The 23,032-nt window shown below is 44.5% G+C and overlaps 1 protein-coding gene across 1 annotated transcript in view; it reads right to left on the minus strand.

The window, feature by feature from the left end:
* Positions 1 to 2,941: 2,941 nt before the first annotated feature.
* The window catches only part of cimip2c (ciliary microtubule inner protein 2C), a 33,462-nt gene continuing 13,371 nt past the window's right edge, over positions 2,942 to 23,032 (minus strand). The window contains exons 4-5 of the mRNA XM_060855332.1: positions 5,068 to 5,211; positions 2,942 to 3,083 (exon numbers count right to left, since the gene is read on the minus strand). Coding sequence (XP_060711315.1) covers positions 2,942 to 3,083; positions 5,068 to 5,211 — 286 coding nt within the window. The remainder of the gene's footprint in view (positions 3,084 to 5,067; positions 5,212 to 23,032) is intronic.

Genomic DNA, 23,032 nt, shown 5'->3' on the forward strand with positions numbered 1-23,032 from the left:
AGCCTGAAACAAAAACAGAAATTGCTGGTGAAACTCAGCAAGTCTGGCAGCATCTGCAGAGAGGAAGCAGGGTTAACACTCCAGAAGCAGTGACCCTCCTTCTGAACAGACTCAAAACAGACCAGGGTCACTGGCCCGAATTGAGAATATGAGATAACACATGCTTTCTCTCCACAGATGCTACCAGACCTGCTGAGTTTCTACAACAATTTCTGTTTGTGTTTCTGATTTTCAGCATCCTCAGTTCTTTGATTTTCCTCTCCCACATTTCACCTTCTGTAAATTGAGGGCATCCTAACCTCTGCTGCTTGTGTCTTTAACTCACAGAAGCTCCCGTCTCCCTCCCTCCACCAGCATTCACTCCTGGCAGAGCAATGCTTGATTTGAGCGTTCTCATTCTTGTCTCCAAACCCCTCTCTGGCATTGCCCCTCCCTTGCTGTGAAGTTTCCTCCCACCGTCCCCGACATCCACATTAGCATGAGGTGACTAAAGAGGAATAACTGGAAGGAATGCAGAGCCAGGGGCAGGTCGATGGGGGGGTGGAGAAGTGGGAAGGACTGATCCATTCTCCATACAACCCCGAGCACTGAGGAAGGCCTTCTCAATAACCCATCCCAGCCATCGCTCTCCTCTCCTCTGGCTGCCTTGGCTCAGCTCTATCCTCACCTTTCTCCTCCCTGGACCCCAGCGATGATGAGATTCTACACCTCTCTACTGAGACACGTCCAGTGAGTCGGAGCGACCTGCCTTGGTAATGAAACTCCGGCCCCAGGAATGGAAGTTCCTGATGGCTCATGACCGTTTCCATCGGATTGTATCCGGAGGGAGGCCTGAACACTGCACTCCTCGGAGAAGCACGCTATCACCGAGAGCAACGTCGAGAACATGTGCAGACTCAAAGTTGCTGTCAGCTTCAGAGGAGAAATGACTGCAAACTCTGCAGCCATTACTTCTGTAAAAGCCAGGCCACCCAACTTTAAAGCTGGTTAAATGATGAAATTATTGTTGTGTTGGGTCAAGTGAAAACTAGACATTGGAGTCTCAATGCTGCCACCTGTGGTAGGTGTGAAAAATGCAATGCTGGTGTCACACAGTAGCATGATACTGCAATAAAGGTAGGGCCAGAGCTCATGTGGTGCTGTGGTAGTGTCCCCACCTCTGAGCCAGGAGGTCGGGTTTAAGTGCCATCTGTTCCAGCAGTGTGTTATAACACTTCGGCGCAGTTTGTTTTAAAACAGGGTCATTGTCCTACCTGGCCATGAGCTGCTCTCTCAGGGTGGTGGTGGTTTAACCTAAGGGTCACCATGCCTCAGGGCAGGTTGAGAAGGAGAATCTTTCATGGGAACCTCAGCCAGTGCAGGAAATTAGCTCAAGGTGTCACCGTGCATAACAAACCAGACAAGGGAGGGAAACCCACTCCTAATTGTTACTTTAATAAGCTCAGTTGGAAGAATTTTAATGTTAATTAACTTTCCATAGCATTGCATGTCGAGATTCAGGTCAGCTGTCGTTCTTAACTGAATTAAGGTTAAAATAATTCAGATTTCTTTTTAAACTTTAATGTAAATTATTTTTGTTTGTAAATCAAATCACAAGTGAAGCAGTTTGGGGAGTAGGACATGAGAGTTTTGGAGCATTGTGGGGGTGGGGGGGGAGGGAGTGAGGAGCAGTGGGAGGTAACCCTCACATTGTCAGCCCTCTGCTGGCAGGCTGCACTTACACTTTGACATCCTGACGGAGGCAGTTTCTACTGGAACTGTTGTCAGAGGAATTCATCGCAGTGACATTTCACAGAAAAACATAACGAGTGAAGTTGTAGGCAGGAAAACGGAGGCTGATGCAAGATTTGTGAGTGTTAAGAACATAAAATACATCGTTCAGATAAGCACGGTGACTGTAATCTCATAAATGATGCAGGATTATGGTGTACATTATAACAGTTATCAAAAAAATCTTGATGCATGTTATAAATGTAGTGGTGCGATGGGCTTTGATGAAAGGATGTGAATGAGAGACAGAGAATGAGGGTGACTAGAATGGGGCTGGCATCAGAGGAAGAGCAAGTTGGATAATACCTACTGCAGGGACTTGCATGGATGGGTGTATTCATGTCGGCATTGAAACAGGAGAAACATTCCAACTTAGAGGCTTTAAAGAGACTGAGGGCCAGTGGAGGATTACACAGACTTGCAACAGGTGAATGGGATTGGAGCAGGTTCCAGCCCATGCCTGAGGATGGATGGGATGGAGTAAACAATACTGACAAGAGACAGGTTCAGGTTGTCATGTTTAATTATGAGGTTGTGGCAATGATAGACCTGGCTAAAAGAAGGGCATGACTGGTTATTAAATAACTCTGGTGTTCAGGAATGAGAGGAAAGGACCAAAAGGAGGAGGGATGATGGTTTTGATTAGGGAAAGAACCACAGTACTAGAAAAAGAGGGTGTCTCGAAGATTCAAGGACAGATCAATTTGGTCAGGGCTAAGGAACACAAAGGATATCATTACCTCTGCTTGGTGCAGTCTCCAGATCACCAACATCTACCAGGCAGCTTTATTAAAAAGGAGCACTAAATCCAAAAGCAGGGAGGTTATACTGAACCTGTATAAAATATTAGTTAGACCTCAGCTGGAATATTGTGTACAGTACAGTGCATCTGACGATGGAGCAATGCTCTGAAAGCTTGCAGTTTCAAATAAACCTGTTAGACTATAACCTGGTGTGGTGTGACTTCTGACTGAGAAAATCCAGAGTGTCTCTGCTGTGGTGAAAATGCAGCCAAAATATGTTGATATATGTTTTGTGCAATAGGAAGAACGCAAAAGGCAAGTATTTGTTAAGGGTCTGTAAGAAAAACTGACACAACCTGGGAGGAGAACATGCTTTATTTCAATCCAACCAACAGCTTCATAGTAAAGTTTCGTTTGTAGATAATCATTCATTTGTCCTCGCACAAAAATGTTTTACGATCATATCCTGCTAGGTAGTCAGGGATGTTTTGGGGGCTGCATCGTAATTGTGATGTTGGCCCATTAGCACCGAAGAGCATCCTACCATCCAGCTTTGGACAGTGCAGGTAACTGAGAGGAAAGTACATTTGTTTAGGAAGAAGTTAATCTTTCATTCTCAATGTGCTTTCAATAACATTTAGTGCTTTAGGTTGTAAGGTGTCCTCCTAGCAAGGGTGTGCTGATGTGGAATTGTAGAATTAAATTTTTATACTGTTTATTGTATTCTAGGAAGGTCAGTACTGGAGGATAGAACTGGAGCCAATCTTTATATACTTTTATAAGTGCTTATTTATTCAACAATCGCAGATGAATTTTGTTGCTACTTATAAGGGCACGAGTGAATCCCTACCACCAGCATATATTGAAATGTAATTTCACACTATCATACAAATTAGGAACTTAGGCCAATCAGCCCCTTGAGCCTGCTGCACCATTCAATAAAACCATGAGTGATCTGATTGGAACCACAAATCTACATCCCCACCTGATAACTTTTCATCCCCTCGTACCAGACTCTATCTACCTCTCCGTTTAAAATATTCAATGTTTACAGCCTCCACCACCCTTTCAGGAAGAGAGCTCCATAATGATGTGAGCCTCTGAGGAAAGAAAATGTGCATTATCTCTGTTCAAGCAGACCACGCGGGATTGTTAAACAGAAATCCCCTAGTTCTAGATTCTCCCAAAAAAGGTAATATTCTCCCTAGAGATAGTAAGGACTGCAGACGCTGGAAGCCAGAGTTGGTAAAAAGTGGAGCTGGAAAGGCACAGCAGGTCAGGCAACATCAGAGGAGCAGGAGAGTTGGGATTTCGGGTCCTAATGGAAGGGCCTGACCTGAAACATTGACTCTCCTGCTCCTTCTAATGCTGCCTGACCTGCTGTGCCTTTCCAGCTCCACCTTTTATCAATATTCTCTGCCAATATACAATAGGCATTAATTATTGATTTTGTAACATACAAAGTTTTGCAAGTATAATTAATGGTCCTGAAAAGAGTCCTGCCCTGCTGTAATGCTATAGAAACTGTAAAATGATGAATGGTTTTGCCAGTTTAGTCTAATATCACTTTTTTGAATAATTCTCCTGGGTCTACTAATTGTGATTCAAATAGGAGCTAGATGTTTTTTTTTGGACAGTGCTATTTAATTAAGCATAACAACATTAAACACATTTAATGGGACAATGTTGTCACTTGTGAGAGAAACCAGACTAGGGACCATTTAAATATAAGGCAGTCCCTAATAAAACCAGTGAGGAATTTGGGAGAAATATCTTGATTTGAAGAGCGGTTAAAGTATCAAATTCACCACAGCTGAGATGATTACTATTGCTGTACTTTAGGGGAAGCTCAATAAATACATGAGAGAGCAAGGAACAGGATATGTTGATGAGTATGCAGAAAGAAGGGTGGGAGCAAGCTCATGCAGGACATAAGAACAGCATCGACCAGTTCAGATGATTGGCAACTTTCTGCACAATTAGTACTTTGTTAACTCTCTACTGGGTTTCCCAGTTTGCACCTAACCTTACTAACATTATTAGAGGTAAAACAACACCGTATGTACACAGCACATTGTTCATTGGCACTGTTGTAGCAATTTCTGTCGTTGAGAAAAAGCACCCCACATAAAAGATGGACTCTGCATGAGAATTATTATGATCATCTACTGCTCTAATGTTTATCACCAGAAGGGGTCAGTGAGCTGTTTTCCTCACTCAGCTGGGCTGGGTGTTTCACAGGTTTCCCACTTATCAAGAATTTTGAATGAGGTGAGAGCTGAACACGTTGTGAAGGACAAGGCATTGTGGTTGTGACAGTCTAATCGTCATTCTTTTCATTTCTATATTTTTTTATCTTTTATTTCATAGACTATCTCCTTCAATTTTGTTGCTTGGATATGCCTAAATATGTTATGGATATCCTACCAGGTATCTATAGGATTAACGTTATCAACCATGAAAAGTGTTGTCTACATCTTATTTTCTAGGTGTCCTAGATGAAAATGAAGCGAATGATTCCTACTGCTTGGCCATTGTTGGCACGTGTACTCACGGTAGTGCAGCCACAGCGCCCCCTGCCTGTCCTTTCGAAGGGATGCACAGAGCAACCTCCAAATTATCTTTGCAAAGTTTTTCCAAATATTCACGTGGCCAAGCCATATAGTCCGGGGATGGACACAAACCTTTGTTTCTTTGGCTGTTTGAAAATAATTTAGCACAAAATATGTTATTGTGGTTTTCATCCAGCAGCTATTTCCTCACTTGTTTTTATTCTTTTGTCCTTTTTCATGGAAATTGGGAATAACAGAAACTAATTGGAATTGATCCATGTCTGTGCATTAAAAAACTTTATTGTACAACAAGTTCTGAAGAAGATTCAGATTTGACTCAAAACATAGCATCATTTTTCTCTCCACAGATACTGTCAGACCTGCTGAGTTTCTCGAACATTTTCTGTTTTTTTTTCAGATCACGAACGCACATAGTTCTTTGATTTATTTGACCAATCTTTTAGGTTAAATTCAATGGGTTGCAGTAAAAATACCAGACTATGTGATTTTATTTATTATAGCTTGAGAAGTCAAGCATGCTTGGCCTTTTGTCACAAAGTTCAGCAGCTGAAACAATTGACTGTTCCTGTCAGTCAGTATCCTCACAGCCATCTCAATATAGTGTTAAACACCTCATCGATCAAACACCTTTCATGTGTATTGGAGACAAAGAAATTGATTATCAGGTGGAGAAAATTCTGAAAACGTTTGAGAATAAAGAAGTCAAGATTCTGACTCAGGATTTATACCTGAACCATCAAATACAGGGCAACCTCAATTATCCGAACATCAATTTCCGAATTTCAGATTATCCAAACAAGGTTTCAAAGTCCCATAAAAACACAATCCATTATCCGAACAATCCATTATCCGAATAAAATACTCCCCACCCATCTCATTCAGATAATCGAGGTTGTTCTGTATTGTCTTTTATTAATATGACTTTCTCTTTCTGATCACTAGATGGTGCCAATAAAACATTAAATTACAGTTTGGATCCACTTTCTGTCTTCTACCTCACCAGTTTACCAAATCTGTTTTATGTGCCTTCAGTTCATAATAATTATCACCTTTTTTTGCCTGCAATGAAGAATGTAAGAGGGACTTCAAACTTTTGAGTATGTGTTTTTCATCACTCCAGTAGTGACAGCCACACCTGGTCCCCAGAGTGTAGAATTCCAGTTTGAAAAGATACTGCCTCTCTGCTTTCCTCTCCTTTACGTTTCTTAAACCAACCACTTGGATTAAACTTCCAGTCACATGTTCTAATATCTCCTAATATGGTTCCGTGACAAATTTTAGCCAATTTAGATTCATCTGCATCATCGTGGGCTATTTAATTATGTATTGTATTATACAGAACACCGACACTCAGTTTCAGTAGTGTATGCCATCCACAACTTGTACTGCAAAATTCACCAAAGATCCTTAGACAGCACTTTCCAAACCCAAGACCATTTCCATCATAAAAGGACAAGGGCAACAGATACATAGAAACACCACCACCTACAAGTTCCCCTCCAAGCCACTCACCATCCCGACTTGGAAATATATTGCTGCTCCTTCACTGTCGCTGGGTCAATATCCTGGAATCCCATTCCTAATGCATTGTGGCTCTGGACTGCAGGGGTTCAAGAAGCTAGCTCACCACTGTCTTCTCAAGGGGCAACTAGGGACAGGCATTAGATGTTGGCTCAGCCAGCGATCCCCACGTAAAACTCCCTGACTCTCCAAGTGCAGACTAATTCTGTCCCTCTGTATTGTTTCCAATAGTTTCCCTGCCACCAAAGTTAACCTGACTGGTTTGCAGTTTCCTTTATCTCATGCTCCCTACTTGAATAACAGTACCATGTTGCCTATTCTCCAGTCTTCCTTCACCTCTCCTGTGAATAAAAAGGAATTGAAAACTATTGCAAGCATCCCTGTTATTTTCACCCTTTGCCTCACTCAACAACCTGGGATATATTCCATCTGACCCTGGATTTTTATCTACTTTTAAGCCTGCAAGACCATACAGAAACTCCCGTCTGTCTGTGCTAATTTGTTTAATTGTATCACAGACATTTGTCTTGATTTCTACACTTATATCATCCATCTCAATAATGAACACTGGTCTGAAATATTCACTGAGACTCCTGCCTCTGGCTCCACGGACAAAATACCACTCTTGTTCCTAATGGGCTCTACTCTTTCCCTAGTTATCCTTTTGTCTTTAATGTACTTGTAAAATAACTTAGGGTTTTCCTTTATTCCACCTGTCATTATCCCTTCTACCCCACTTTTTGCTCCTTCAGTTTCCTTTGTTAAAATTTCCCTCTTGCAGATTCTGTACTCCTCCAGAGTTTCTGCTGTTTTAAACCCCTCAGCATCTGCCATAAGTCTCTCTTTTTCTCTTTATCCAATTCCTTGATATCCAATGTTCACTCGATTTGTTGGTCCCACACCCAGTCTTTATTGGAAGATGTCAGCCCTGGATACGGTTTCCTTCTTAAATGCATCCAGCTGCTCTAAGACAGAATTACCTAAGAGTATCTGTTCCCAGTCCACTCAGGCTAAATCATACAAGACCCCATTAAAATCACTTTAGATAGAGTCATAGAGATGTACAGCACAGAAACTGACCCTTCGGTCCAACTCATCCATGCCGACCAGATATCCTAAACTAATCTAATCCCACTTGCCAGCACCCGGCCCATATCCACCCAAACCCTTCCCACTCATGTACCCATCCAGATGCCTTTTAAATGTTGCAATTTTACCAGCCTCCACCACTTCCTCTGGCAGCTCATTCCATACACGTACCACCCACTGAGAGAAAGTGTTGCCCCTTAGGTCTTTTTTATATCTTTCCTCTCTCACCCTAAACCTATGCCCTCTAGTTCTGGTCTCCCCCACCCCAGGGAAAAGACCTTGTCTATTTATCGTATCCATGCCCCTCATGATTTTATAAACCTCTATAAGGTCACATCCCACCCTCCAACGCTCCAGGGAAAACAGTCCCAGCCTATTCAGCCTCTCCAACCCTGGCAACATACTTGTAAATTGTTTCTGAACCCTTTCAAGTTTCACAACATGCTTCTGACAGGAGGGAGACTAGAATTGCATGCAATATTCCAACAGGGGCCTAAACAATGTCCTGTACAACCATAACATGATCTCCCAACTCCTGTACTCAATGCACTAAGCAATAAAAAGAAAACATACCAAACACCTTCTTCACTATCCTATCTACCTGTGACTCCACTTCCAAGGAGCTATGAATCTGCACTCCAAAGGTCTCTTTGTTCAGCAACACTCCCTAGGACCTTACCATTAAGTGTCTAAGTCCTGCCCTGATTTGCCTTTCCAAAATGTAGCACCTCACATATATCTAAATTAAACTCCATCTGCCACTCCTCAGCCCATTGGGCCATTGGATCATGATCCTGTTGTACTCTGAGGTAACCTTCTTCTCTGTCCACTACACCTCCAATTTTGGTGTCATCTGCAAACTTACTAACTACACCTCCTGTGTTTACATCCAAAGATAAAACTTTGATTTCAGGCCCATCTATTAGTTATTTAATAACTAATTTACTCCATTATTTTTACCCAGAAGGCATATAAAATTAGAAGGTTTATATAAGTTGTCAACATCTCAGAGCTACTTTCATAATGTGAAATTGTACAATCTCCAATGAGAAAAGTTAACCTTGCTTAACTTCAAAGGGGAACCATTTGCTAAATTTGTACATATTGCAGAGCAAGGAGTTCTTGGTTTGTATTCTTGTGGTGTTATATCATGTTGAAAGGATAGAAAACACAGGTATTGCAAAGTATGAAAATGAAAACAGAACATATAGAGTGATCAAACAATCAAAACTACAATTTGTTTAATGCAATTGTCTCCCAGTTTAGTAAATATTATTTAAACAGCTGTTTGTCTAAAATTCTCCTGTCCCGAAACCATAACCATAACCAAGATATCAGAACTAAATTAGATCATTTGGCCCATCAAGTCCACTTTGCCATTCAATCATGACTGATATGTTCCTGAACCCCATTCTCCTGCCTTCTCCCCATAACCCTTGACCCCTTTATCAATAACCTACCTATTTCTGTCTTAGACATTCAATGACGTGGCCTCCACACCATCTGCGACAATGAGTCCCACAGAGTCACTAACCTCTGGCTGAAGAAATTCCTCATCTCAGTTCTAAAGTGTTGTCTCTTCACCTTGAGGCTGTGCCCTAGTCTCTCCTACTAATGGAAACATCTTATCCACATACACTGTATCCAGGCCTCTCAGTATTCTATAAGTTTTAATCAGATTTCACGCTCCCCCTCCCCCCTGTCCTTCTAAACTCCATCGAGTCCAGAGCCAGTGTCCTCACCCACATCCTCATGAACCATCTGTCACTGAATCAGTGACCAGAAACATAACTAGAGTGGTCATATAAGTCCTGTAATTACAAAAGCAGTTTGGAGATAAAGTATTACCTCACACCTAACATCCCAAAGGTTTTCCATTATCGACGAGGTACAAAATAGAAGTGTGCTGGAATGTTCTTCAATTATGGGTATTAATGAATTTCCAACCACACTTAAGAATGTCAATGAGACTTGATCAGTACTCCATCCATCTCTGACAAGCTAAAGTTGTTGTGTGTAACAATTCCAAAAGGGAGTGCAACCAATCACCAATTCACAACGCCCTCCAAACCCATGCCCTCTCGTGCCTATGAGGAAAAGGACAGCAGCCTTATCGAAATGCTGCCCCTTGCATCTTCTCCTCCAAACCACACACTACCCTGACTCGGAAATGGATTGTGTTCCTTCACCATTATTGGGTCAAAATCCTGGGACTACCTTCATAACATGGAGAGCAGTGATTCAAGATGGCAGCTCACCACCACCTTCTGGCAGCAAATTAGGGATGGGGAAGAAATCCTGGAACAGCCAGTGGTCTGCACATTCCAAATATAAGATTTTTTAAAATAGAATCTAGAAGGAACTGGATTGAAATTGGAAATTGCGGGAGAAACCCTGCAGGTTTAGAGAGAAGGCAGAGTTAGTATTTTGAGACCAGAGAACATTCTCCAGAACTCTGTGAAAGGGCACAGATCAATGGGATTTGAGTGACCTGGATTTAATGGAGGGTAGAACATGGGGGGCTAGCCAGGAATTGGAATCATCAAGGCTAGTTGTAACAAGAACAACATGAGGATTTCAGCTGAGGCAGGGAGCTGGATATCAGGATAAAGATGGACATATGTGACCTTAATGATGTCACAACAATGGGGTAAAATTAAATTCAACATTGTCAATAGCTTCTTACAGCTTCAGACAGTTCCCAAGGAGAGCATTGGAGTCATTTATTGTCTATCGGCCCATATGAACGCTGAACAAAAACACTAACCTGTTTGTATTCTGTTTTTAATGAGTTGTCCTGGTAAGGGACATTATTCCAGCAAACTGGTGTGAAAGTCAATACTGTGTTTTTAAGAAATGACTCAATACGAGTGCTGTCCCCTTGGAGCTGATTGTGAAGGGACTTTAATTATCACCATGATACTTGTTCCTAATTTGCAGCCATCAGTATGATGGATACTGCCTTTATTCTGGTAAATTGATTGCTTTAATCCATTCAGAATGATAAACAGATCAGCATGTAGGAGTTGGATTTTTATTTATCACTATCTGTCAGTTTAATTGGGTCAATCATAAGCTTGCTCTACAGCTAGCACAGGGTAATGAAATCTTATAGAAGCCTCTGCAATGTGAGCTCTGGCACGATTCATGGCAAACTCACGTGAGAATTCCAGAGAGACCTATATGAATGTTGGGAGCAACCCATTACATCTTTAATGCACTTGCCAGGCATCGAGGCAAATACCAGGTGCCAGTGTCTGTGGATGGAAGGCTGGTACCCAGAGTGGTGTATATATGGAATGAGCTGACAGAGGGAGTGGCAGATGCGGGTGCAATTATAATATTTAAAAGACATTTGGACTTGTGCATGGATATGGGTTAAGGGCCAAATGCAGGCAAATGGGACTTTTTCAGTTTAGGTTGACATAGGTGTGTAGGGTCAAAGGGCCTGTTTCCATGCTGGGTCACTCTATGACTCTGTGATGGTGCCCTGAGATACTGCTTGGTGCTGAGCAATAGGGAAGTTGTTCACAGCCAGTGATGTAGGAGTCAGAATGGGTACCCAATGACTTTGCTTTGTTGCTGATGTGAACAGCCTCCCTATTGCCTAGCCATCAAACAGCAGCTTAGAGCACAATCCATGGGTACCAACAACATGCAAGATTAGAGTGGTGCTGGAAAAGCACAGCAGGTCAGGCAGCATCCGAGGAGCAGGAAAATCGATGTTTCGGGCAAAAGCCCTTCATCAGGAATGCCCAAAACATCGATTTTCCTGCTCCTGGGATGCTGCCTGACCTGCTGTGCTTTTCCAACACCTCTCTAATCTTGACTCTGATCTCCAGCATCTGCAGTCCCCACTTTCACCTACCAACAGCATGTACCTTTCACCCACGGACACTGGCACCTGATATTTGTAAACTCCTTAAGATCCTTATGCAATGTCTCTAATCCACTTGTAGGCCAGTTCAGAACCACAGCACTGTATTGCAGAGTGCCCCAGCGACTGGCATTGCAAGACAGACAGAGGGGCACCATGTGCTTAGGGATAGACACCCAGCTCACACTGGCAGGGGTAAATGTAGAGTAATAGGATAGGGGAATGGGTTTGGGTGGGATACTCTTCAGAGAATCGGTGTGGACTTGTTGGGCTGAAGGGCCTGTTTCCACACTGTAGGGATTCTCTGGTTCTATGATTGCTGACTTTGCACATGCTCACTTAGTGTCTACCCTCATGTCCGCAGCAGCCATGCCATGTCATGCCTGAACTGAGTTGAATGTTTTGTGGTTGCTGTGTGTCTGGGATGGGAAGAGGGTCAGAGCTCAGCAGGCCCTCCCTTTTCGATGTCACTTGGTTAGCCGCTGCAGGACTGTCACCAGCTTGGTGTTTGTGCTGTGACCAGGCCCAGGCAGAGTGGACAATGGAGTTTCCGCTGCATGGAGCAGTCTGGGGAGGACCCTCCAGTACAGTCCAGACAGAATGTGCTCCACCATCCTTGGGAGCTGTGCAAGCTGTGCTGGCTGCTGGTAGAACAGGAGCATTGTTCTGAGGAGGAGGAAGTGGACACTGGGGAGGAGGAGCTGTCCTTGTACATGACAGAGCTGAGCTGTGCTGGCTGTTCCAGAACAGGCAGGACCTGAGTGATACCCAGCTCCAGCCGATGGGAGCTGAGTGAAGCATATCATCACGGATTATAAAATTGTCATTGCTCATGGTGCCAGCATTCAGTTTGCATTGTGCAGGCAAACTGCAGTCTCTCTGCATTTTGTCTCCAGACACTTTCACTGGCTGTAAATAAAAGTCCATGTTGGGTATTGTCTGATTACCTGTCTGTACCTGAGCTTTCCCAATGACAAAGTGTAGGTGTGTACTAGTGGGCACTTGGGACAGAGCAATGATAATGTAGACAGGGTGTTTTGATGGGATCAAGCTAGGGGTAGGTAAACTGTGTGACCTGGGGGTTAAACAGTGACTAGAGTGAAAGAATGGACTCACATAAACCAAGGAATGTCAGTTGTGTGCCATGGGTAGCCTGGGCTGTTTGGATGCTGTGCCATTAGGTTTCTGGTTATCTGCAACACCAGTCTATCAATGAATACACAGCACCCTTTTAAAGATGGCACAGCAGCCAGGAATGTCAGATATCGAGTGAGTGGTGACTTGTTCTAGGAACAATGTGATAAAATGAGGTAGAAACAGATGAGAAGAACATTGTACAGTTGAGGGGGGAGGGGGGGTGGCGCGTTAGATAGTTTGTAAAGTGAGTTTGGTTTTGTCCAGCAAGAGATCTCATCATGTCTCAAGGCAAAAAATGATCCGAAACGTGAAGCAACAGACACTTAACAACGAAAAGCCATAAGATTCAGGCCAGGCAAAGGAATCAGTTTCATAAAATCTTCAGAGCAGCTAATAGTTTGTGTGTCAAACATCATAAATTTTCAGCAAGAAGATCTACAATATGAGCATTTTAGAAAAAAAGGTCAATATTCTGAAACATCCAAAATTCTCTTCAGCAGAACGACACTGTGGAAGTATGAATTCACCCAACTGCAGAAATCTGAATCAATCTGAATCATGAAGCTGAGGAATATTTGACCACTGCCCAAAATATATAATCTTGGGTTAACTTGCAAATAGTCTGTGAAACAATACGGCTATACTCATCGTTAAGATATCCTGCTCCCAACATAAATTTTTAATGTGTGTTGTTGTGCTTGTGTCAGCATCATGGCACTCACAACAGCATGACTTTCTTCCTATTGCTACCTGATAGTTAGTGAGGATAGAGTAAAAATACTGATAGTTCCCTAATAAGCAGCTTTCCCTGGCAGCTCAGCTGATAATCCAGTGGCAAGTGATATCTGCCTCTCCAGAAAGCCATGCTGGGGATGGGAGCAGCAATGTGACTTCAGGGGTTTCTGTATTCTCACATTCAGACACTTGTCCTAAAAGCTATGGAGGAGCCTTCATGCTAAATTTTGTTTGATAACTTCCCCTATGTTGACTGGCACTCCCTTGTTGTCAGGGGCTTAGGTGAGGAGGTATGTGTTAGATGCTTCCAAGAGGCTTTTTGGAAGCACCATGTAAATAGTCCAAATAGGAAAGGGCCCACAGTAAACCTGCTCTTGGGGAATGAACCAAGCCAGGTGCTCCAGGTTTCAGTGGGAGACCATTTCGGGAACAGTTAAGTTTGAAGTTAGTTATGGATAAAGATAAGGATAGACCTTGGGGGAGAGTATTAAATTGGAGGAAGGCTAACTATGACAATATTAGGCAGGAACTGGGGAATGTCGATGGGGGGGGACAGGAAGGGGGCAGTTGTTTGACAGTAAATACCCATCTGACACATGAGAATCTTTTAAAGAGCAGTTGATTAGAGTTGAGGACATAGCATGTTCTTGTGAAAATGACAGATAAGGACAGCGAGGTTCAGGGAACCTTGGATGACAAAGACTGATTAAGAACTTAGTCAAAAGACAAAAGGAGGCATACGAAGGTTTCAGAAACTGAAAATAGACAGAGCCTTCAGAGAATATAAAGGAAGTGAGAAAGAACTTAAACAAGGAGATGGAAGAGCTAAAAAAGGGCCATTAAATGGGCGGCACCGTGGCACAGTGCCTCACAGCGCCAGAGACCCGGGTTCGATTCCCGCCTCAGGTGACTCTCTGTGTGGAGTTTGCACATTCTCCCCGTGTCTGCGTGGGTTTCCTCCGGGTGCTCCGGTTTCCTCCCACAGTCCAAAAGATGTGCGGGTCAGGTGAATTAGCCATGCTAAATTGCCCGTAGTGTTAGGTAAGGGGTATATGTAGGGGTATGGGTGGGTTGCGCTTCGGCGGGTCGGTGTGGACTTGTTGGGCCGAAGGGCCTGTTTCCACACTGTAAGTAATCTAATCTAAAAAAAAACTACGGGCAATTTAGCATGACCAATTCACCTGACCTGCACATTTTTGGATTTTGGGAGGAAACCGGAGCACCCACAGGAAACCCACGTAAACTCCATACAGAGAGTCGTCTGAGGCAGGAACTGAACCCGGGTCTCTGGCGCTGTGAGGCAGCAGTGCTAACCACTGTGCCACTGTGCTGCCCACATATGGCATACTTGCCTTCATCAGTCAGGGTACAGGGTATAAAAATTGACAAGTCATGTTGCAGCTGTACAGAACTTCAGTTCAGCCACATTTGGAATATTGTGTACAGTTCTGGTCACCACACTACCAGAAGGAATTGGAGGCTTTGGAGGCAGGTTTACTATGGTGTGGCCTTGTTTAGAGGGTGTTAGTTATGAGGAGACATTGAACAAACTTGATTTGTTTTCATTTGAACATTAAAGGCTGAGCAGAGACCTGATAGAAGTTTACAAAACTTTGAGAGGCATGAATAGAATGGATAGTCAGAGTCTTTTTTCAAGGGTAGAAATGTCAATTACTGGGGGACATATGTTTAATGTCAAAGGGGTCAAGTTTCGAGGAGATGTGAGAGGCAAGTGTTTTACACAGAGGATGGTAAGCTCCTGGAATGTTCAGCCGGAAGAGGTGGTGGAGGTGGATACAACATCAATGTTTAAGAGGCGTCTTGACAGCTACATGAATAAGCAGCATAGAGAGGGATTTGGATCGTGTAGAGGCAACAGGCTTTTAGTTTAGAAAAGCATAATGTGTCGGCACAGGATTGATGGGCTGAAGGGCCTATTCCTGTGCTGTACTACACTTTGGTCTTTTTTTGCTAATGAAAGGTGCACAAAAAGGGTAAGTTGTTGTTGATTCTGTCCATTTTCTCCAATGAGATGTTAGTACAAAGACCCTGTACAAATGCAGATTATTGGTCTGATTCAGTGTGGTGAAAGCTTCCACTGCTTTTCATCATTTATACAAATGATTTGGATGTGAACATAGGAGGTATAGTTAGTAAGTTTGCAGATGACACCAAAATCTTACCACCTGATCATGGAGCCCATATGACTTCACCCTCTGTGCCAACGTTCCATGAGGGACATTGTCAAAGACCTTGCTGAAGTCCATGTTGACAGCATCCACTACCCTCATCAGCCAACTTTCCTCACATTTCCTCAAAAAATGCTCAATCAAGTTTGAAAGCGAAGAAGGTTACCTCAGATTACAACAGGATCTGGACCAGATGGCACAATGGGCTGAGGAATGGCAGATGGAGTTTAATTCAGATAAATGCAAGGGGCTGCATTTTGGAAAGGAAAATCACGGCAGGACTTTTACACTTAATGGTAAGGTCCTAGGCAGTATTGCTGAATAAAGAGACCTTGGGTGTAAGTTCATAGTTCCTTGAAAGTGGAATTGAAGCTAGATTTGATAGTGAAGAAGGCATTTGGTATGCTTTCCTTTATTGGTCGGTGCATTGAGTATAGGAGTTGGGAGGTCATGATGCGGCTGTACAGGACATTGGTTAGGCCACTTTTGGAATACTGTGTGCTATCCTGGTCTCCTTCCTATTAGAAGGATGTTGTGAAACTTGAAAGGGTTCATAAAAAGTTTACAAGGATGTTGCCAGGGTTGGAGGATTTGAACTATAGAGAGAGGTTGAATAGGCTGGGGCTCTTTTTCCTGGAGCATCAGAGGCTGAGGAGTGACATTATAAATGGACAGGATAAATAGACAAGGTCTTTTCCCTGGAGTAAGGGAATCCAGACTGGAGGACATAGGTTTAAGGTGAGAGGGGAAAAATTTAAAAGGACCTTGGGCAACTTTTTCACACAGAGGATGGTGAGTGTATGGAATGAGCTGCCAGAGGAAGTGGTAGAGACTGGTATAATTACAGCATTTAAAAGGCATCTGGATGGGTATATGAATAGGAAGGGTTTAAAGGGATATGGGCCAAGTGCTGGCAAATGGGACTAGATTAATTTAGGATATCTGGTCGGCATGGACGAGTTGGACCGAAGGGTCTGTTTCCATACTGTATATCTCTCTGTCTCTAATTCCCAGGGAGAGAAAAAGAAAGTCAATCTCCCTGAGTGTTTTTAAAAAAAGTAATATTTCAATGGGAGGCTTGAAAATGTTTTTCAGCGACAAACAGAATCAAGAATTAAGTCTTTGATTTCAGCTTCACAACTGAAATGTCAGGATACAAACATTAAACTAGCAGCTAACCAATGTGAAGTTACATACGTTTAACAATTTTTTAGATTAGATTAGATTACTTACAGTGTGGAAACAGGCACTTGGGCCCAACAAGTCCACACCGACCCGCTGAAGCGAAACCCACCCATACCCCTACCCTTACATTTGCCCCTTACCTAACACTACGGACAATTTAGCATGGCCAATTCACCTGACCTGCACATCTTTGGACTGTGGGAGGAAACCGGAGCACCTGGAGGAAACCCACGCAGACACGGGGAGAACGTGCAAACTCCACACAGTCAGTCGCCTGAGTCGGGAATTGAACCCGGGTCTCTGGCACTGTGAGGCAGCAGTGCTAACCACTGTGCCACCGTGCCGCCCACAATTTTCTATTAACCATCCTCCCAAGGTTACACAAATATCAGATGGTAAGCTGCACACTGGAGCAATCTCATAAAATATTAACACGGTCAAAACTCCTGAACTCCATCCGTCCACTGGACCATGTCAAATCGACTGCACCAGGTTTGTTTTGGTGTCACATATCAAGCCGTTGATTTAAACAGAATGATCCATCATGTGCAGTAAGCCATGCTGTGGCCTGGAACCACCAGCAATGTTCTTGCTTTCAGTTTTACAATCATCTTGTAATTATTTTTCTGAAGGCACATCAATATTGAGAGATTTAAACAAAAGCACCATTTAAAAAAAAAGTTCTTTACTATCATTCAATTTCACTTGGTTTAATTATTTTATGAAATTGAGGTCAGCTGATCCCCCATCACTATCAGACTGATATACTGTGACTATTAAACCTTAATATGGTAAAGTAAATCTAAAACTAATTGGACAATTTTGGAAGCTTCTGCAATTCTTTCACAGACACTCCTGAACAAAATTAATACTAAAAGCATACCATAAACCTCTAAATCTTGGAAATATTGTGAAATTAAGCATCCTTTAACATGGGTGTAAATGTAATGGAACTTAAAGCACCTTTGTACTAAGAATAAAATTCTGCAATGCTATGCATTCAGTGCTCACACAATTGTCATATTTCTGACAGAAACTTCAGCTTTGATTAGATTAGATTACTTACAGTGTGGAAACAGGCCTTTCGGCCCAACAAGTCCACACCAACCCGCACCCATTCCCCTACATTTACCCCTTACCTAACACTACAGGCAATTTAGCATGGCCAATTCACCTAACCTGCACATTTTTGGACTGTGGGAGGAAACCAGAGCACCCGGAGGAAACCAACACAGACACGGGGAGAATGTGCAAACTCCACACAGTCAGTCACCTGAGGCAGGAATTGAACCCGGGTCTCTGGCGCTGTGAGGCAGCAGTGCTAACCACTGTGCCACCCATCGGATTGAAATGCGTACATTTCAAACATAGCACAACAGGAGTGTGTTGTAGAACATTACAGATGTAGATAAATTAGATTTCAGAAAAATGTTACCTTAAAAATTTGCTAGGAATGTTCATGAAGGCAGTGGCACTCCCAGCTAGAGAGTTAGGGACAAGCAGCCAGGAGGCCACGCCTGGGTTTGATTGGGCGAGTATTGAGTGGTCAGCATGTGGCCTCCACCCTTGGATGGGAGAATGCTCCAACGTTCGCAGAGTCAGGTCAGTCACTTACTGGCAGCTTCCCCATCCCAGCAATCCCACCCAGAGCAGCTCTCTCCCATCCCAGCAATCCCACCCGGAGCAACTCCCTCCCATCCCAGCAATCCCACCCGGAGCAGCTCTCTCCCATCCCAGCAATCCCACGGGAACAGCTCTCTCCCATCCCAGCAATCCCACCCAGAGCAACTCTCCCATCCCAGCAATCCGACCCAGAGCAGCTGTCTCCCATCCCAGCAATCCCACGGGAACAGCTCCCTCCCATCCCAGCAATCCCACCCGGAGCAGCTCTCAGATCCCAGCAATCCCACCGGAGCAGTTCCCTCATCCCAGTAATCCCATCCAGAGCAGCTTTCCCATCCCAGCAATCCCAGCCGGAGCAGCTTCCTCTCATCCCAACAATCCCACCCAGAGCAGCTCTCTCCCATCCCAGCAATCCCACCTGGAGCAGCTCCCTCCCATCCCAACAATCCCACCCAGAGAAGCTCTCTCCCATCCCAGCAATCCCATCTGGAGCAGCTCTCTCATCCTAACAATCCCACCCGGAGTGGCTCTGTCCCATCCCAGCGATGCCACCTGGAGCAGCAGCCAAGTGGAGCAGCATGGAGGCTTGACTCAAAAGGTAATAACCAGTCAACAGTGAGAGGGTTAAGAGACAATGATGAGGGGGCAGGGCAGAGCAGGGAATTGGCATCACCCATTTGGAGCAGGGCCTACACTGGGCACAAATCACAAACGAAGTACTCTTCTCCGAAATGCCTGGGTATTCCTGATGATATTGCTGTGCAGCATGAGCAGTGCCCTTGCATTCCAGCAGTGGCATTGGAAGGCCTTAACAAACAGGCCAGGTGGTTCCCAATAGCAACCCCAGTGCAGGTAAAAGATAATCCCCCAAAAGAAATTCCTACGTGGGGGGGGAATGTAAACTTAGCTCTAAGGAAAAGGACACATTCAAAATGTTATCAAATGATATATATATCTTATATATCCATCAGGCAGAAGGTAGTATCCAACTTGGAAGACTTGTCAGGTAGTAGAAAGTGAGGACTGCAGATGCTGGAGATCACAGTCGAGAGTGTGGTGCTGGAAAAGCACAGCAGGTCAGGCAGCATCCGAGAAGCAGGAGAATCGCGGTTTTGGGCATGGTGTAGTGGTATTGTTGTTAGACTAGTAATCCGGGGATACAGAAAATAATTTGAGGACTTGGTTTTGAATCGCACCATGATGATCTAATGGGAGCTTTTGACCAAGTTTGGCATCAAGGAGCCATAGCAAAACTAGAGTCATGGGATCTGGGAGGGAAGACTCATTGGAGGAATACATAGCACATGGGAAGATGTTTGTGATTATTGGGCTTTGGAAATCATATTCCCAGACATCTCTACAGGAGGTCCTCAGGGTAGTGTCCTAGACCCAGCTTTCTTTAGCAGGACCATCAAAGACCATCCTTCAGTCAGACCAAAGTTGGGATGTTTGCTCATGTTCAGTGTCATTCACACTTCCTCAGATACATGGCCATATACAATCCAAGTTTGGACTGACAAATGGCGAGTAATATTCCTGCCACACTGTACCAGGCAATGACTATCTCCAATAAGAGAGACCCTGGCTATTGCCCCTCAACATTCAATGACATTACCATCAGTGAATCTCCTACATCAACAGCCCAAGGTTACAACTGACCAGAAATGAATTGGACTAGCCATATAAATACAGTGATTACAAGAGCAGGTCAGAGGCTGGGAATCGTGCAGCAAATAACTCATCTCCTGCCCCTAAAGCCTTTCTACTACCTGCAAGGCAGAAGGCAATAGCAAATATCTCACTGCCGCAAAATAGCTACTGCCTTTACCAAGTAGCTGCTGATGTGCGGCAATGAGTGAGTACGTCAAAAAATGAAGATGTCATTCTTATCAATGACCACTTAATACCACACAGAAAGTTGCTTTGTGTTAATAACTAATGACTGGCAACATAATGAATTATGTTGGGTGACCGACTCAACACAGAGACCTTTCCATTTCTATCTCGGGTGACCGACTCAACACAGAGACCTTTCCATTTCTATCTCGGGTGACCGACTCAACACAGACATCTATTATAAACCGACTGACTCCCACAGCTACCTGGACTACACCTCCTCCCACCCTGCCCCCTGTAAAAACGCCATCCCATATTCCCAATTCCTTCGTCTCTGCCGCATCTGCTCCCAGGAGGATCAATTCCAACACCGCACAGCCCAGATGGCCTCCTTCTTCAAGGACCGCAGATTCCCCCCAGACGTGATCGACGATGCCCTCCACCGCATCTCCTCCACTTCCCGCTCCTCCGCCCTTGAGCCCCGCTCCTCCAACCGCCACCAAGACAGAACCCCACTGGTTCTCACCTACCACCCCACCAACCTCCGCATACAACGTATCATCCGCCGCCATTTCCGCCACCTCCAAACGGACCCCACCACCAAGGATATATTTCCCTCCCCTCCCCTATCAGCGTTCCGCAAGGACCACTCCCTTCGTGACTCCCTCGTCAGATCCACACCCCCCACCAACCCAACCTCCACCCCCGGCACCTTCCCCTGCAACCGCAGGAAATGTAAAACTTGCGCCCACACCTCCACACTCACTTCCCTCCAAGGCCCCAAGGGATCCTTCCATATCCGCCACAAGTTCACCTGTACCTCCACACACATCATCTATTGCATCCGCTGCACCCGATGTGGCCTCCTCTATATTGGTGAGACAGGCCGCTTACTTGCGGAATGCTTCAGAGAACACCTCCGGGCCGCCCGAACCAACCAACCCAATCACCCCGTGGCTCAACACTTTAACTCTCCCTCCCACTCCACCGAGGACATGCAGGTCCTTGGACTCCTCCACCGGCAGAACATAACAACACGACGGCTGGAGGAGGAGCGCCTCATCTTCCGCCTGGGAACCCTCCAACCACAAGGTATGAATTCAGATTTCTCCAGTTTCCTCATTTCCCCTCCCCCCACCTTGTCTCAGTCGGTTCCCTCAACTCAGCACCGCCCTCCTAACCTGCAATCCTCTTCCTGACCTCTCCGCCCCCACCCCACTCCGGCCTATCACCCTCACCTTGACCTCCTTCCACCTATCCCACCTCCATCGCCCCGCCCCCTAGTCCCTCCTCCCTACCTTTTATCTTAGCCTGCTTGGCTCTCTCTCTCTTATTCCTGATGAAGGGCTTATGCTCGAAACGTCGAATTCTCTATTCCTGAGATGCTGCCTGGCCTGCTGTGCTTTGACCAGCAACACATTTGCAGCTATGTTTAGACTGCGCACACCACATGCTATGCCAGGTTTCTCTACCCATTTATTGGGATATGGTTGAAAGAGATTCTGCAGCCCTCTGACCATGACTCCATGTGCTCACTCCTCTGTGTCCCAAGGTTTTGAGTTCTCCCACTCCAAGACTTTAACAAAACAAATCAAGACTGTCAGAAGTGCTGAGTTTTGTGTGAATCCTTAACCCAGGATCCCCTCTGCCCTCTCAGGAGCACATGAACAAAATTCCATTCTCTGTTTGATACAGACAGCAAGGGGAGTTGGCCTGGTCAGTATTTATCCCCTCAATCAATATCACAAAAAAAGCCCTGATGATCTTATTGTTTGTGAGACCATGCTGTGCCCAAACTGATGACAGTGCTTCCCACACTGCAACAACGACTACTGTTCAAAACTATTCCATTCACAGTAAAGCACTTTAGGACATGAAAGATGCTATATAATTGTCCGTTTTCCTATATCTTAGCCAACCTGCAAGGGGCAGGAAGTTGAGAGGGGATGTGAGGAATTTGCTTTCTCCCAGAAGGTGATGGGAATCTGAAACTCACTGCCTGGAAGAATGATCAAGGCAGAAACCCTCGTGACATTTAAGAAATATACTGTATTCCGAAATGCACTTGTAGACCCAAGTGCTTGAAAATAGGATCGGAATAGTTAGGTGGTTGTTATTGACCAGCACAGACTCCGTGGGCTGAAGGGCATTTTCCTGTGCTGTAGATCTCAGTTACTCGATGACTTCCTACTTTCTGAGAAGAGTTCCATACTGGTATTGCTCAAGAAGCTTGACACCATCTTGGGTAATGCAGCCATGTCCACAAGCATTCACTCACTCCATGACTGATGCTCAGTGGCAGCAGTGTGTACCATTTATATTTTGCCCTGCAAACATTCATCATTAGACATCCTTCTACATCCACATTCACTGACCATCTATAAGGACAAGGGCAACAGACACATGGGAATGCCATTATCTGCAGGTCTGTCTCCAAGTCTCATTGTCAAAGTCCTGACTTAGTACGATATCGCTGTTCCTTCACTGTCACTGGGTCAAAATCCTGCAACTGCCTCCTTAACAGGATATAGGCAAAAGTGAGGACTGCAGATGCTGGAAACCAGAGTTTAGATCAGAGTGGTGCAGGAAAAGCACAGCAGGTCAGGCAGCATCTGAGGAGCAGGAAAATCGATGTTTCAGGCAAAAGCCCTTCATTAGGAATAGAGGCCAGGATATACCTATATCAAACTGAGTCCAATGATTCAGGATTCCAGTTCACCACCACCTACTCACAGAGTTTAGGAATGGGCATTA

Source organism: Hemiscyllium ocellatum, chromosome 3 (assembly GCF_020745735.1).
Source record: "Hemiscyllium ocellatum isolate sHemOce1 chromosome 3, sHemOce1.pat.X.cur, whole genome shotgun sequence".
NCBI classification, from domain to species: Eukaryota; Metazoa; Chordata; class Chondrichthyes; order Orectolobiformes; family Hemiscylliidae; genus Hemiscyllium; species Hemiscyllium ocellatum.